We start from the raw sequence: 17807 nt of genomic DNA on the forward strand, positions 1-17807 counted from the left end.
TACGAAGAAACAAAATGTGATATAAACTCAGCAAAAAAAGAAACATCCCTTTTTCAGGACCCTGTCTTTCAAAGATAATTTGTAAAAATCCAAATAACTTCACAGATCTTCATTGTAAAGGGTTTAAACACTGTTTCCCATGCTTGTTCAATGAATCATAAACAAGTAATGAACATGCACCTGTAGAACGGTCGTTAAGACACTAACAGCTTATAGATGGTAGGCAATTAAGGTCTCAATTATGAAATCTTAGGGCACTAAAGAGGCCTTTCTATGGACTCTGAAAAACACCAAAAGAAAGATGCCCAGGGTCCCTGCTCATCTGCGTGAATGTGCCTTAGGCATGCTGCAAGGAGGCATGAGAACTGCAGATGTGGCCAGGGCAATACATTGCAATGTCCGTACTCCTGTGAGACGCCTAAGACAGTGCAATAGGGAGACAGGACAGACAGCTGATCGTCCTCGCAGTGGCAGACCACGTGTAACAACACCTGCACAGGATAGGTACATCCGAACATCACACCTGCGGACAGGTACAGGATGGCAACAACAACTGCCCGAGTTACACCAGGAACGCACAATACCTCCATCAGTGCTCAGACTGTCCGCAAAAGGCTGAGAGAGGCTGGACTGAGGGCTTGTAGGCCTGTTGTAAGGCAGGTCCTCACCAGACATCACCGGCAACAACATTGCCTATGGGCACAAACCCACCGTCGCTGGACCAGACAGGACTGGCAAAAACTGCTCTTCACTGACGAGTCGCGGTTTTGGCTCACCAGGGGTGATGGTCGGATTTGTGTTTATCGTAGAAGGAATGTGCGTTACACCGAGGCCTGTACTCGGGAGCGGGATCGATTTGGAGGTGGAGGGTCCGTCATGGTCTGGGGCGGTGTGTTACAGCATCATCGGACTGAGCCTGTTGTCATTGCAGGCAATCTCAATGCTGTGCGTTACAGGGAAGACATCCTCCTCCCTCATGTGGTACCCTTCCTGCAGGCTCATCCTGACATGACCCTCCAGCATGACAATGCCACCAGCCATACTGCCCGTTCTGTGCGTGATTTCCTGCAAGACAGGAATGTCAGTGTTCTGCCATGGCCAGCGAAGAGCCCGGATCTCAATCCCATTGAGCATGTCTGGGACCTTTTGGATTGGAGGGTGGGGGCTAGGGCCATTCCCCCCAGAAATGTCCAGGACCTTGCAGGTGCCTTGGTGGAAGAGTGGGGTAACATCTCACAGCAAGAACTGGCAAATCTGGTGTAGTCCATGAGGAGATACACTGCGGTACTTAATGCAGCTGGTGGCCACACCAGATACTGACTGTTACTTTTGATTTTGAACCCCCCTTTGTTCAGGGACACATTATTCCATTTATGTTAGTCACATGTCTGTGGAACTTGTTCAGTTTATGTCTCAGTTGTTGAATCTTATGTTCATACAAATATTTACACATGTTAAGTTTGCTGAAAATAAACCCAGTTGACAGTGAGAGGATGTTTATTTTTTCCTTGAGTTTTTCAAATAAAAATGAATAACTTAGGCTTTAGGAAATGCAACTAACTATAGAGATTGACGAGGAGGGGGACAGGAGGGGAACCTATGTATCCCACTTCAATCAAGTAGGCTTCAGTCAAGCCTTTGGCTTCAGTCACCCCCAAGATTGAAGAGGCAGACAAATCCATCTATGGCCTCCTCCTTGTCAGGCCTCTCACACTGGGCAGACAGGGGCCCTGGGATGGACATCTGGCACAGATTCCTCATATACGGCGCTGGATCAAGGGTGACCTCGTCGAAGAGGGAATCCAAGAGCCTGTAATATTTTGTTAAATGGTTAATGAATTTGATTTCCTTTCATTTACCATTCAGAGTTATGACGCTATCAATTTGTTGTAGTGATCTACTCATTCTTTGAATGAATAACAATGACATTGTGTCTGTCTTCACACGCTTCACAGCATATCCCCCCTTCTTTGCCTTGGGCAAGCTGCTTTTATATCACAGCATTCAAGCTGCAGTGGTTGCCTGGAAGCTGTGCAGACAGAGTAGATGTTGCATTTTCTAAAATGTCTATCATTACAGCTTGGTGAAAGTGAAAATATGATTTGAGGTAATTTACAAATACTATACACACCGCAACTCCTTTTGTGGACAAAATTCCTTCATGCCAGACTCAATGTAGGGGACTTAGGGATGGAAGAACAAAAACCACATAGTGACTATCAGGTGTGTTACAGAAAATGCACGGTTCACAAGTCAAAGAATCCAGTTGCATTATCTAACGTTAGCCCCTGATCCCCCTAACGTGTCAGACTCATCAAACGCTGATACTTACATTATGGTCAGCGCTTGCAAGATCCACTGTCAATAACGGTACAGCATCCGTCTTCAGGATTAGCTTCCTGGCAAGACATATCGAATGTTCTCCCAACCGATAAAGCAATTTCACTCTAAATGTGGACTGCACATGCGTGACCATATCGTGACCATATCGTGACCATGTATTCTGTGCAGCCTGTCCACCCGAAATGCAAATCAGACACTGCTGTCAGATGTCTTCGGGAAATAGTGTAAGGCTATTTTTACACTACGGCACCCAGTCACAACACAGTGTGCTTTTGCCGGCATGCTGGTGAGCAGCTTTCTAGCTAACAGTCAAACCCCAGATGAAAGGTTACCAGTATCTTTGGTCGTACGTTCTGCTTGAGCTTTACGGTTTGTAAACAAAGCCAAAGCAAGGGAATGTGCACATGTGATGACGGTTTTAAAGCGGTACGTATTTAAATTAGTTAAGATACAAGGCTACCGTTGCATAAAGCCGGAAGTAAATCCATGGTAATGCCTGCCTCCTGATTCCAATTGTTTGACACGGGGGGAGGGGACCAGTCAATTTATCATCAAACTTGATCAATGTACCAGTTATTAATTTTTCATATTTGGGTCACCCTACCTTGAACTGGTTTCAGCCAATTTGGTGAAAAGGCCATTAACGTCACGAGAGAACAGAGAGAAGGAAGCCCTCCAAGCCACATCAAACCATCAGTGAACAGAGCCCTCTCGTAGGGAAAATAGAGCAGCGAGGAGAAGGGCAAGTAGTGCGAGTACATGTTATATAGAAACTTCAAATGAGGTTTGAAGAGGGGGCAGCTTAGTTAGAAAACACTTCAGTTCTCGTTGTCTCTTATTTTGAACCATTTGGAGCCCTTTGAGCAGAGCTCTAAGTTTGTTTTGGTAAATTATTGTTAATAAAACACTTTGTCTCCTGAAATAGAATCGAGTTGAATATGATTTGCTCGAACCCTCGCATCCGAAGGCAGGCTGATACGGTTTGGAAGCGACCTCGATGCGATTGAGGTTTATCTACAAGTCTGCACTTACTGACTTTGCATAAAGTGCAAAAGCAGGCTGATAAATGGTGTCTTTGGAGTATTCTCTGTTAAAGTACTATTTATTGTATTTCAATTACTTTCGCATACATTTCGAAGTGAGTATTTCAATATTTTGTCCTTGAAAATACAAGTAGTTGAATGTTGGAATGTATTTGGAAATATACCAATACAAAGAAAATAAGTGTTTAAAATACAAATGCTTAAATACGAATGTATTTCAACCCAGGTCTGACATTGAATCAATTCCCATTCAAGTTTTGTGTTGCACCACTACACTCTGTGCCCTGTATGAGGATGGTGTGTCCTAAATGACACACTATTCACTATATAGTGCACTTCAGGGTACCATTTGGGACACAAACAATTATTCTTTAATTCTCCTCACACGGGTCACCAAATGTAGTAAAACCACAAACAAGATTAAAAAAAGGAGATGAAACCTACTAAATGACCGACTCCCACATGCATGATCTTTCACCAGGACATGTTTATTTACAGCTGATAAAATGACAGGAGGTTTGTTACAGGGTGTTCCACAGGTTACGGCCACATCGACAGTTTCCACCCCCTGTGTAAGCAAACTCAGTCTGGGGAGTCCAGAGGGGGACAAGAGGCGGGGACACAATACACAGAGCTAGAAACACACCGGTACTCTCTATGGAGACAGACTGAGACGGAGTCCGAGGGGGAGAGATGTGGGAGGAGGGAACGGGGGAATAGATTGATATTCAGATATAAAATAACATGTACAAATCTCATGGCCATCAGGCAATGTTCTCCCTATTTACAGTTGTCTTAACAGGCTACAGAGCAACTCCAGGACTGCAGGTACAGTTTATCAATCGTGCTTTGGGAGAGAAAACAAAGCCAGTTTTATGGGGTAAAACCTATGGAGCAAAGAGGGGTAGAGGGGATTCTCAGACACACATGCAGAGCGCTCCAGCCAGAGAATTGATGACAGCGATATACATGATAATCCATTTTTTTTAAATTCAGGTTAAGACACACACAGCGCACGCAGCACACATGGACTTATACTTACATGTACAGGCACGCACACACACGCGGTATCACACACATTTCAGTGCTCAAATACTGTATGCTGCATGTGCTAAAACCCTCGTTACCCTAGTAGAGCTAACTGTCAGAGTCCACCTAGCTCTCAAGCAGTGGCAAATACTACGTTTCCCAGCATTCACAGCGCCACTGTATAATTAACGACAGGGTCATTACAAACTAATGGGCAGCACGACGGTGTCCGTCACGTCGACTCTGCAAGGAACAGTCCAGTCACCAAAGATCATGTGCGCCGCTCCCTCGGCTAATGGCAAACAAGCCTCCTATTACATTTTAATTTAATGGTTTACACGGTTGCCACTGCAGCAAGGGACCAGGGGACAATGGGCCGTGGGAAAACCAAGGCATGCTATTAACTTAGTTACAGCCTCCATTGAAATGCTGTGAAGTGACCTCAGGGCCCACTGTGTGTGTGTTTTCTTGAGGGTAAAGTGATGAATAGTAAAGACCACTGTCACGTCGTCACTGAACTGCCCAGAACTAAAATAAGCGTTTGTTTTTTTCAGCTGGAGAGCGTTCACACAAGAAAGCCTGTTTTTGCTTTTGAAAAAAGACTAATCTTTTCCGGGTCTATTTACATAAGAGCTTTGTAAAATATCTTTTTTTTTCTTTACCTATTTACATGACAACATCAGAGAAAGAAAATGAACAGAAAAAAGTGATTGGTTTTCGATCATTAATAATGGCATTAAACTAAAATCAACTATAAATGAAGTGTATCTAAAAAACATGACTGAAATACTTTGTGTGTGCCCATGTGTTGAAGTCTAGTCTAACAGTTAAGAACAGAGCAATTCAACATTCATTGGTTTTCGCCATTAGTCAATAGAATGATGGCACAACTTTCAAATGAAACAAACAATATTGGACATGACCATCTTTTTCTTTTTATAGACTACTTTCCCCCCCCCCAATAACTACTCACAGAACTGTATGACAACCACATTATTTTCACATTTCAATTTCATGTCAACATCAATTGTTTTTTTTCCTGTCTTTGAGAAGAAAAAAAATAAAAAATAAATTTGAACCGCAGTTTTTTTAAAATAAACATTCAATGTAAAGCAGAGTAACCATAAAATAACACAAAATTGTCTGTTGTTTATTGTTGTGTTTTGAGGTGCGAGATAACAAGCGATGTAGCCTGGTTACGGATACACCATGAAGACGGTTAACAAATACACAGGAAACATTACCTATAACTCTAAGGGCCCGGTACAGATTCATTTTCTGCCAAAAAACAGCAGAACTCATGGCATCACCATCAAAACCAGTGCTAAAACACAACGTTGCACAATCCCTACAATGAAGCCAGCTCATTGGTCAACAGTGGCAGGTGTAATTATGTTCATATTCTGTTCAAAATATTTTCCATTTCCTGGCTAACTTCCTGACCACACAGACCATGTGTGCTGACCATGTGGTCCTCCCAGATGTAACCACCTAAAACCATAATGGATCTTGGGGAATTCTTTCCGACTGGCTAACAAATAGCTGTTATCATCAGAGATGTCTTTCCTGTCATGCTGTCTGTCACCTTATGGAAATACATGGTACACTAGTAAAATAACGGAGACAGACGGTCTGCATAGTTAACGCAAACGATTTTGATAAAATATGAGAAATATATTTACACAAAAATAGCTCTCGCACTCATAACAGCAGACACATTCAGACACACCAAGACGAGTATCACTACAATGTGCAAAGGCACCTTTACAGTACCTGTTCATTTTTTTCATCTTCTTTAAAAGAAAAACAAAACAAAATAGTGGCATAACCGATGAGCTAGCTCAACATTCTCTGAGCCGGAAGCTCAAAGAGGAGTGGACATACATGGGCGGATGTAACGTAGTACAAAAGCATTAGACAGGACAACCCAGACATTACATCTTAGACCAGAGCCGCAATAGAATACAGACGAGACTGCTGCAGTGAGGACAGGGTAGCTTACTCTGTAAATGCTACTGTAGGAGATCTTTTTACCAGGCACAGCAGACTTGAGTGGGAGTCGATAGTGGCGGTACTTATCCTTAAGACAGAGCGCTTTGGTGTGTATGTGCTCGTGTGTGTATGTATGTGTGTAGGATCGGGTGTGTTTTTGCAAATTGGGGATTGAATAAGAGGGGGAAGGAAAATAAATAAAAGCAACGGATAAGCAACGGCCAAGGCATAAAAAACAACAACAAAACCAAAGTCAGAGGAAACAAATGAAACAATATTACAATCACTGATCTACACGAAGTGTCTTCAACTGGAGCCATCTTGGATAGAAACAACATCATTGATTAGTCACATAAAAACACTTGTTGTTGGGGTCTTCCTCTCTCTTATTTGTATTTACACACACTTTTCGTTTTTCTCTGGGCCCTTATGGACATATAAGAGATATCATATTTTTTTATGTGTCGTGTTTATTCTGTGTTTTGGTCTCAGGGTAGGATGCTCTGAAATGTTCTCGTTTGCGGCGAGGGGCGAGAGGGCACACACATTTTATGCTTTACTGTCGTCCTGCTTTGTGTGGATGCTGTTGTCACTGTGCACTTTGATCTCGATCATGTCGGGCTTGAGCGTCTCCTTCCCGTTCTCCTCCTTCAGCGGTAGCTTCCTGTGGGAGCGAGACAAAGGAGACAGACACGTCTGAGTGAGAGACCTCAGATGAAAGGGTTAAATATAACTACACATTTCACTCAACCCACGTCTCACTCATGACCATGGCTGTTCATTGTTAACTACGGTAACAGTACAGAGAAGACACTCATAAACAATCAATACGTAGAAATGTGGAACGTGAAAGGACTTAATCACCCTGTGAAACGTATACATTTTGATATGACATTTAGATAATGCATCTACATACACGCATACAGAGCATGCATCCTTATTGGCGAACTATAAGAGGTGGGATGAGTGGTAGTTTCCATGGCAGCATAGAGTGAACACGATGGAGAATGACGCATAAGTAGCGGTCCTCTACTGCTACTCAATGCATGTAATACATTCAAAGTTAACACCACCTGACTGACTGTCCAGTTAATACATTTACTTGATCAATATATTCATATAGTGGTTTATAATATCAACAGTTTCAACAGCACTCAATTCACTTACTGAACATACATAAAAAATACACAAACAAAAGAATGACGTAACAAAAACAATCCCTCATCTATAACGCCGGAAATACAACAAAGAACAATCTACACCTGATTAATTTACAGTTCTCATACAAGCTCAGTCAATTATAGACAACACTACAACTATCAAATCCAGTAGCGTTCAACGATCCCATCGGCAAGGGACACCCTTGGGTTGAAGAGGCCTGGTTTAAGATGGACTAAACTTTGACCTTTGGCCCCTGGCAGTTGAACCATGTACTGTAGAAGGCTCTTGACTGACTGGACACGGATGTGGCCTGAATTCACCATACTCTTTTCCACCACTATATGTCCAGTCCACTACTACAACCTATAACCATGTCCATAAATGATATCAGTTAAGCGAGTGCAAGGCCAACACCATAAGCCAAGACCTAGAAAACACACTAAAACACCAACTCCTTATGCTTCCTGTCAACTTCAGCTAAAGTGCCCTTTTCTACTACTAATAGGGCTGCATATTTGGGTTAGGTTGGAGTTACATTATGCTACGTTTAGACGAGGGACACAAAAAAACATCATACCAGTGAGCATAGCTGGACAAGAACACAAGAAAGAAGGTGACGTAAAAAGCAAGCCAACACGACAGTATGCGTTGCTATGGTGATTTCAGTAAACAATAAGTGCAAATTAACATCCGGTAGAAAACAACGCTACGGCAAAAGTCTAAATATTTTAACTCTACCGTGGCTACTGACGGCATTCACCACCTGCCTCAACGACATTTACCGTTGTGCTGTCATTGAAAACAATTACATCCGGTTTGCCGTCTACCTCGTACCATCTAAACGCAGCATTAGGGTGGACAGGGCCTTAGAACCCTAGTGGTTCTGGTTCCTTACTCTGGCTCTGTGAGAGGTGTAGTCTCGTTGGGTTCGTGCACTGGACTCCCATCGTGGTTAGTTATTCTCTCCTCTTCCGTTCTCATCTCAACGATAGGATCCTTGGACCCATCGCCCCTACGCACAAACACACACAGGCATGAGCATGCACGTGCGTGCACACACAGTTACACACACACACACACACACACACACACACACACACACACACACACACACACACACACACACACACACACACACACACACACACACACACACACACACACACACACACACACACACACACACACACACACACACACACACACACTTCAGCAAATCCATTTGTGACACAAAGCAGACAGAAGCAGCGCTTTCCTGTTCTCGTTTCTCCTTTACTTCTATGATAGCTCCAGCGGCCATGTCTCCATGCAACCCTGTATACTTAACCCTCACACAGAAGGCGTAGGAGATATCTCAGTGTGCCTGCCTGTAATCTACAGTCTCTCCAAGTGACACCAAAGCACAGTGGGGAAGTCTCTCTCGTTCCCTCGCTTGCTCCTTCCTCCGACAATGTTAATCTCGCCAATAAGGCTATCCACACCAGTGCTTTGGGGCTTGCTGACAATCCAAAGGGATTGGATTGGGCTGAGTCGGGGGAACCTGACTGGCCCTGGGTTCAACCACTTCCTATCTCAGGGGGTTTGGGTGTTAAGCTCCACAGTAGTGACTCTGAGGGGGCCGATGTCCTATAAATAAGCCTGAAAAGTCCATTATGCCGGGCATACACTACTCATTTTTTTTGCCACAAATTCGCCACATTTTTGCCGTCCCAGACAAATTTCCATGATCGGGGTGAAATCCTATGAACTAGGGCTAGGATTAGTACGTTGGGACTCACGAAGTTTGAGCGAGTCAAGGACACACCGATGATGGCTGTTCAGTTCTCCAGACCCCTGTCGGTTGCCCGAGAATTATCTGACTTTTTGGTCTTACATCTTGTAGTATGTGCAGTGCTATGACGCAATTGGGCAAGGACTGCTGACAATAGCCAATGAGTGCTCAGCATGTGAGACCAACAATGATGGTGAAGAAGAAAGCAACAGCAACACACACCGTGTGGACTGAGGTGATGGGAGATTGGTGGAGCTGTGGAGAGAGCACAATGCCTTTTCAATGGGCAAGTTCGTGACCCGGATGAGCGGAGTTTGCTTATTTTAGACCATTCCATTGATCCTTAAGTGAAATCTCCACCCACCTGGGGCACCAATATTAAATCTGCATCCTACCATGATAGAAACCAAAAAGATAATATGAAATATTAATGATAATATAAAATTAAGTCCATATTCTGCTCCTCGGTCTCTTTAAAAAAAAAAATATTTCTGCACATAATAATGTGCACACTAATAAACCAGTTCACTGTTTGCGTGTCAGCATTATTTTTTTTTTTCCTATGACAACCGAGAAACTCAGGGCAAGATCAAATAGGGAATCATTGTGTAATGTGAGCAACCTGGGGTTGAGGATGGACAGAATTAAATATTTGGGACAAGGAAATCGGCACACGTCCAAGTTGTTAAGATTTTAGAAGGGTGTAGTGTATGCCCAGCGTAAGGTTCAGTCCTCAAACAGTCTGAGAAGGTCGAACATAAACGTGTAGAGACAATTGACAAGTACCATCCACATTAAAGCAGCTTGCTTAGGCCGCATTTGGCCTACGGGCTTGTAGTTTGAGAACCCTGCTTTAAACACAAGGGCGAAACGAGTCCAAACAGCATGTAGGAAACACATATAAACCATACCTTTTACAAAGCAAAAGTGCAGTGCTCAAGTCCCACCAGACCTTATATATCCTATTATAAACTATAACATAAGACAACAGTCCTAAGCCAAAGATAACTCAATTACTATTTCCTCCAAGATGCAGAAGTAATCTTACAAACCTAAAAAAAACAGGGTCAGTTACTTTGCCACTATATTTGCCACTTAGTGAAAAGTGTACAGTGCTTAAAATGCTAAACAATAATTAAGTATAGGAGATCACTTGTACATTTATCTCGGTAGAAGACAGAAATGGGTTAATCAATCATGTTTAATTTATTCCATCCTAATGTTATTCATAGTAATATTATGTCCCCAAATAGATTTCTCTCTATTTGGACGTGTGTTCATTTGTTTTTACAATGCTGTGCTTGTTTATTTAGCTTTTTAAGCACTTTGAGATCATTTTTTTTGGTACTGAAAAGCACTATATAAGCTAAATAAATGATTATGATTAGGAATGTATTTTGTTTGTATAGAAACACAATGTGAATCTATTAAAAAGGACACAAACCGTTTATTAACACCTTTTCGACATACGCACGTCCTTGCTCAATACAAAATGAATTATGGCAGGGAAAAACACATCAAATATGCAATTAAATAATTATACATTGCTAACGCATATTTGTATGCTTAGTCACCTAAAAATGCTGAAAGCATGCATTCCTGAAATCAATGAATAGTTAATTAGCCAGTGAATTAAAGTTATTTTAATTTAATCAAATTATTTCATGATAATGTGATTCTTTTGGAAATATAAAGTGGCCCGCTATTGTGTGGGAACAAATACGGGCTGGTTGTTGTCCATTTCTCTCTGCCCTTGTTCAACCCCCTGCAGATCTGAGACAATTGAGTTGGTGTAAGCAGTGGCTCTAACTAGTTTCTTCTATTTTGCTTACACCCATTTTAAAATCAGATCTAGCAAGGCTGCAAGGAAGGGAACAACTTTTTGGAATGAGATGCCGCCCAAAGCAAACTGGTAAAACACGCTGTATGCTTCGCGTCATAGACATGTCAACTCCATCAGAATCAAATTTGACTATCCAAATGTTACTATCAACTCTTTCCATTCACCACCTACTGTCATGAGAAGGTGGACCATTTACATGTAAGTGTCTTACATAACTTATACAATCCTACAGAACATTCAACACATCTCTAAGACTTAGAATCCCATCTTAGCACCACTTAAGCACCGTGGTGGACCTGAATTAGCATCTGAAACTTAAAGCATCTCCTACTTTCCATTAATCCAAATCCCTCAGATGTGTAGAAAGGCCTGAGTCAGAGGCAGTCTGCAGTCTCAGCAGGAAGATATCGCCCACCCACCCACTGACCAGACAGTCGCACGCACGCACCCGCCCACCGACCAGAGAGTCGCACGCACGCATGCACACACACGCAGACTGCAAACTCCATTACACCTCCCTGTGACTCAGCACAATGTCAGTCTAGCTACACGCTGTCTTGTTAGGCTCTTCCCTTCCCTTGCCTCGGCTTGGAGAGACACACTGACAACTCTCCCACTCCATCTTTCTCCCTATATCCCTCTCTCCACTTTATTCCTCTTTCACTCTCTTTAGCTCTCGTTCTACCCAACCCCTCTCTCTCTCTTTCCATCTTTCCCTATCTCTATCGCTCTTTCACTCTCACTCTACATCCATTCTGCCGTGCTAGAGTCATCAGTTCTATCTTGCGTTTATTAATTATTCATGCTGTTTCAAATTAAACTCCAGTTTCATGGGAATGAAAGTGGAGGTAAATAGTAATAGCTGTGGTTTTGTAATGGCATGCTCAGTGAAGCCTGAACACAGATAAGCACACACTGTACCTGGACTTAGACACTCTGAACAAACACACAGTCTTGTATTATTCCCCACGATCACACATACAGATTTCTTCACGTACACACGTATGTGCACACACGCCACAAACGAACATATGGACACACATGCGCGCACGTACAAACACACAAGTGCGTGCGTACACACCAAACATACCACATACAAGTTCACATGAAAAAACAAACTGTACCAAGTATATTTCTGCATAGTGAGCATTAAATGATTCAATGAGTGATTTACATATTTTGACAGTGGGGAGTGACCGGGTGAGATATAAACTGCCTTTACGTGTGCCTCAATAGTCTAAATTGGCTTACTTTCCATCATCTGCAATTATATGTTAAGTTTGGACAGTTGAAAATAATAATGTCTGAAACCAAATGGAGGATTAACTTTCACCTTTCCAATTCTTCCAGATCAGAACGTATGAGAGAAAAGGGAGTAGAAAGAATTGAGGGAGTGAGTGAGTAAGCAAGTGAGTGAGTGAGCGAGTGAACAATAGCTTACGACTAACTGCCTGACTGACTATGTCACATCACACATTCTATAACACAAGGTCAGTCTTCGCAGTTCAAAGGTCAAAGGTCCACTCACAGGTAGGCGGCCTTGCCCTCCTCCATCTCCTTGCTCTTGCCGCTGGTGGCCGTCTTCTTGCTGCAGAGCTTGCGCGTGATACACATGAGCAGGCCGCACTGGCGCAGGAAGTAGCAGCTGACGTCCACCACCACGAGGACCAGGAGGAGGCCGACCAGACCCAGGCCCACGACAGGCCCCAGCCCCAGGCCGCTGAACAGGGAGTCTGCTGGATGGAGGCCGGACAGAGAGAGAGTACTGTCACTCAACGAGTTACAGAGAAAGAGTAAGTGACACACAACATATTAATATAACCCAGGCCATCTACAGACCCGAGCCCAAGGCCACTGAACAGGGATTATCCTGGATGGAGAGAGTATTGTCACTCAATAAGTTATACAGGCATCAGACACACATCAAGGTGATATAACTCGGGCTGAGCCACATCACAACCGCCCCCAGGCCAAAGCTGCTGAACAGGTAGTCTGCTAAGATGGGAGAAACAGAGAGAAAGCCCTGTGGGAAGCTGCTATAGACCACCAAGTCCTAAGTCAGTATGTGCTTGATAATGTATGTGATATCAACAGAGGTACATTTTCTGGGTGATTTAAATATTAACTCTCTTTCATCAAGCTGCCAACTCAAGAAAAAGCTTCAAACCGTAACCAATGCCTGCAACCTGGTTCAGGTTATCAATCAACCTACCAGGTGTCATGACTCTCCTGTGAGGATCCAAGGATCAGGTTACAGTGGATCAGGTCTCCAGAGCCCCATCTCTCCCGCAGAGGGAGCGGGAGGGATTGATGTGGGGGTTTTATGACACCTCACGTTGATCGTAAACCATAGGCAGCAGATGATTCCTTTTGGGGTCTAGTTTGGGTGATTGGAATGTCTGTGTGCCTTATGAAGAGTTTGCCGCCCAAAAACTACAACATCAAACAATAGACACTGGGACAATATATTTCCACACCCGAGTGTTGGGAATGATGACAGTTGGAATTTGGAATATGAAGCTCTAATTTGTTATGTCATTAAAAGTTGCATGAAGACTTTACAACGAAAACATTGTAACTTGAATAATTTTCATACTGTCTATATCATGTTAACATCCTTCACGTTGTGTAGAAAATATGCAGGATAAAGACAATGGTCTTGTGACGATGAGATTGTGATTTTAGTTCTCTAACAAGATTATTGTAAATTGTGATACCTTGCCTCTTAATTAGCCACGCCCCAGGGAACCCAGAGAGCGTATCAGCATGACGTAAAAGCCCCCTTTTAACCCGAGGGTATAAAGCATTTGCGTTAAGAATTAAAACTTCTTGCGGATCAGTGGGACACTAACGACACCTTCCAGTGAAATTGCATGGCGCCAAATTCAAATTAAATTACTATAAATATTAAACGTTCATGAAATCACAAGTGTAATACATCAAAATAAAGCTTAACCTGTTGTTAATCCAGCCGCCGTGTCAGATTTCAAAAAGGCTTTACGGCGAAAGCAAACCATGCGAATATCTGAGGATGTGCACACAAATGCATAACAAATCATTTTCAACCAGGGAGTTGCGACACGAAAGTCAGAAATAGCGATATAATATATGCCTTACCTTTGAAGACTCCAAAAGGTCCCAGTTACATTACAAATGCTCCTTTTGTTCGATCAAGTCCTTCTTTATATCCAAAATAACTCAGTTTAGCTGGCGCGCTTCAGTCAATAATCCACTCGGTTTCCCTCCTTCAAAATGCATACAAAATGAATCCCAAACATTACCAATAAACTTATCCAAACAAGTCAATAAACGTTTATAATCAAACCTTTATAATCAAACCTATAATCAAACAAATACGCAAATAAACGATACAATTAAATACGGAGAATCGTTATTGTCTTTACCGGAGAAAAATACCAAAGAACGCGCTCTCATTCACGCACTTGGAAACACTACAGCCAAAATAGGAGCCACCTAAAAAACTTCAATTTCTGGCTAATTTTTCCAAAAACCAGCCTGAAACTCTTTCTAAAGACTGTTGACATCTAGTGGAAGACCTAGGAACTGCAATCGGGCACGATTTCGCCCTATTATAAAAGTGCCAGCCATTGAAATCAGTGGTAGGATGATTTTTTTGGGGGGTGGTGGTTTGTCCTCGGGGTTTCACCTGCCATTTCAGTTCTGTTATACTCACAGACATTATTTTAACAGTTTTAGAAACTTTAGAGTGTTTTCTATCCACATCTACCAATTATATGCATATCCTAGCTTCTGGGCCTGAGTAGCAGGCAGTTTTAAGGATATGCAAGTTAAGTTCGTTTTTTTAAAATCTGACACGATGGCTAGATTAACAAGAAGCTAAGCTTTAATTTGGTGTATTGCACTTGTGAATGTATGAAAGTAAAACATTTCTAAGAATTTTTTTTGAATTTCGCGCTCTGCCGTTTCAGCGGATGTTGTCGAGGGGTTCCGCTAGCCATAACAGGATAACCAACCGCTCCATTCTTCCAACCCAATCCACTTTGTTGGGGATATGATGAGAAAAACCTCCTCGAATAGGCCATACCTTAAAGCAGTCTTAGAGGACTGTTTGACCTGTGATGGGCTGATAGAGTCGGGTTCGACTATTTCCCTCATATCTCAAAAGAGCAGTGGACCCAGCAAACGTTGAAAACGGAACGCTGCAACACGGTACTTTGAGTATTCACTCAAGCTATCTTGCCTCTAACCAAGGGTCTCCTACTAAAACTGAACTTCAAAAGCATGTCACTTATCCACCCTGTGCATCGACACTGAACAGATGCTGACTGGGATAGATTTAATTGATCGTTTGGTACCGCTGATGGATTGTCAAGTCTCACTCTTGGCATGCCGATGGCATTTGTGGATGACTGTTCTTACCGTCATCTAGATCACTTGCAAACTGGGGTGGGATTGGTATGGCACAATGACATTCCGCGCAAACCTGTTCAATTTCAGCTAGGCAACAAGACCAGCCAGCAAACAGCGGTGAAACATGACTTGTCAGAACTGGCAATCTGCACCAACTCAAACTACGCCAGACTCAACTTCTTATGCCACTTGTCGTTTTGGAAACAAAAGACTACTTCGAGTGGCCAAAGAAGTGAAAAATAAAGAGCTCATTCTAGCTTGCAACGACCTCATAACCAAACATGACATACAAGTGCATTGGAAGAAAGTCAAGGGACACTCCTAATCACCTGGTCGTGACAAACTTGGCAACGACCATGCCGACAGCATGGCGAAATCCGGTGCAATTCATGGCACCCCTTGGGTGTTCGATACTCGGGAAGCAATGATCACTGAGGCGCCCATGGTAACACGTAGCACCACAGAACATAATAATGTGTTGCTAACTCATTCATTCAGAAATGGTGACCTGGTAGCAAAGCAACACCAAGATGAGTCCCTTGCCACTGATGGCTTTCCGGTCTGATCCTGTCAATCACCCAGTGTCCGAACTGGCTTTGGCAGGCTCACACAGCTTGCGTTCACTGTACGCAACTAAACAGCACCTCACACTTGTAGATGACCTACTGGTTTATGTTTTAGAAACCGACGCCACACGAAGGTAGGTGGTTCCTAAAACACAGAGGGGGATAATGATAGCTCATGCCCACGACGAGCCATGTGGAGGCCATAGGGGGGGTCAAGGCTACATGTGAAACATTGCGACAGGTGGCCCACTGGCCTCACATGGAACAAGACATGCCACAACACGTGAGGGGGTGTCTAGTTTGCTGCCAGTTTCAACCCTCCAAGCCACTTCATAGAGCACCCTTGCAACACTTCACAGAGCTCGATCCAGAACGACTGGGTAGGCCCAGTTGCCAGGTCAGCAAGAGGCAACAAGTATCTCCTCACAGTGACTTGCGCATTCACAAGTGGAGTGCCTGCCCGTAACCAATGACACAGCGGAAACCATGGCTGTTCTTTTGCTCAACCAAGTTTTCAGTCATTTCGGCCTGTTAGGAGAAACCGTGGACAGTGACAGAGGAACCCATTTTTGGGCAGCTCTAATGACCGAACTGTGGTGGCTCCTGGGAGTCAAAACCAAACTCCATATTGAGGAGGTAATTAGTCGGTAATTATTCAATAAATAGCAGTCATCACATTAATGATAGTCACGTCACGATACAAAAATGTGCTTTAAAGCAGTATACAAATCCATCAGATGTGGTGATCACAATATAGTAGCCACATCTAGGAAAACCGAAGTTCTAATAGCTGGGCCTAATAGTGTATAAGAGGTAATACAATACGTTTTGTAGTGATTCCTATGTTGTTGAATATATGTTGGTCTTTGGTGTGTAATGAGGAGCAACCAGACGCCTCACCTGACACCTTTATGAAAATGCTTATACCAGTTACTAATAAGCATGCAGCCATTAAGAAAATGACTGTAAAAATGGTTAAATCCCTGTGGTTTGATGAGGAATTTGTCCTTGTCCTCGTCCTGTCATGTATATATCTTTTTATATATTTTTCTTCGCATATCTTTTTATATATTTTTCTAAACCTCAACTTCAAAACACTCTCCTGCAACCCGCCTCACCCAATGTGGTGTGGATCTGCTTTTTTCGAAAGTATTTTTCTTTACTTCGGAACCGGAATCCCCCAACAGAAGCTAGCCAGCTAACTTGCTACTAGCTAGTAGTCAGCTAACCACTGCTAGAGGTCATCAGCTAACCTTTAGCTCGGAAAACTCTCGCCAATTTGCACAATGCGATTCAAACCAGAGCATACCGGACCTATTTTCTCCCCATATCCCCGGATTCCTATCACAAGCTCTGAACGTTTTCACCTGGATCATCGCAGCTAGCTTGCTGCTATCCGAGTGGCTACTCCCGGCTAACACCTCTGTCCTGAAGCAAGCACCAATTAGCCTGAAGCTAGCCCATGCTAGGCCCATCTCCCGGGTAGCTGAAAAGGTCCATCAGCCACTCTACAATACCTATTTTGCCAATTGGCCCGGACCCCGACGTAATCTGCCCGAGGGGGTTATTCAACTGGGTCCTACGACGCGACTGGGTCCCCTTCTGCTAGCTTGCTAGCCCCGGCCTGCTAGCTGTCTGAATCGCCGTGTCTCCAGCCAGCCTAACTA

The 17807-nt window shown here is 43.2% G+C and overlaps 1 protein-coding gene across 3 annotated transcripts in view; it reads right to left on the minus strand.

Moving 5' to 3' along the window:
- Positions 1 to 3853: 3853 nt before the first annotated feature.
- The window catches only part of LOC139566187 (neural cell adhesion molecule 2-like), a 395977-nt gene continuing 382023 nt past the window's right edge, over positions 3854 to 17807 (minus strand). Inside the window, exons 15-17 of one of the 3 annotated variants that reach the window (XM_071387198.1) lie at positions 12711 to 12915; positions 8464 to 8580; positions 3854 to 7071 (exon numbers count right to left, since the gene is read on the minus strand). In XM_071387198.1, the coding sequence (XP_071243299.1) occupies positions 6957 to 7071; positions 8464 to 8580; positions 12711 to 12915 (437 nt within the window). In that variant the 3' untranslated portion in view covers positions 3854 to 6956. Of the gene's footprint in view, positions 7072 to 8463; positions 8581 to 12710; positions 12919 to 17807 lie in introns of all 3 variants that reach the window. The other 2 variants (XM_071387197.1, XM_071387199.1) reach the window with 2 other exon arrangements.

This window comes from Salvelinus alpinus, chromosome 38 (assembly GCF_045679555.1).
Source record: "Salvelinus alpinus chromosome 38, SLU_Salpinus.1, whole genome shotgun sequence".
Classification (NCBI taxonomy): Eukaryota; Metazoa; Chordata; class Actinopteri; order Salmoniformes; family Salmonidae; genus Salvelinus; species Salvelinus alpinus.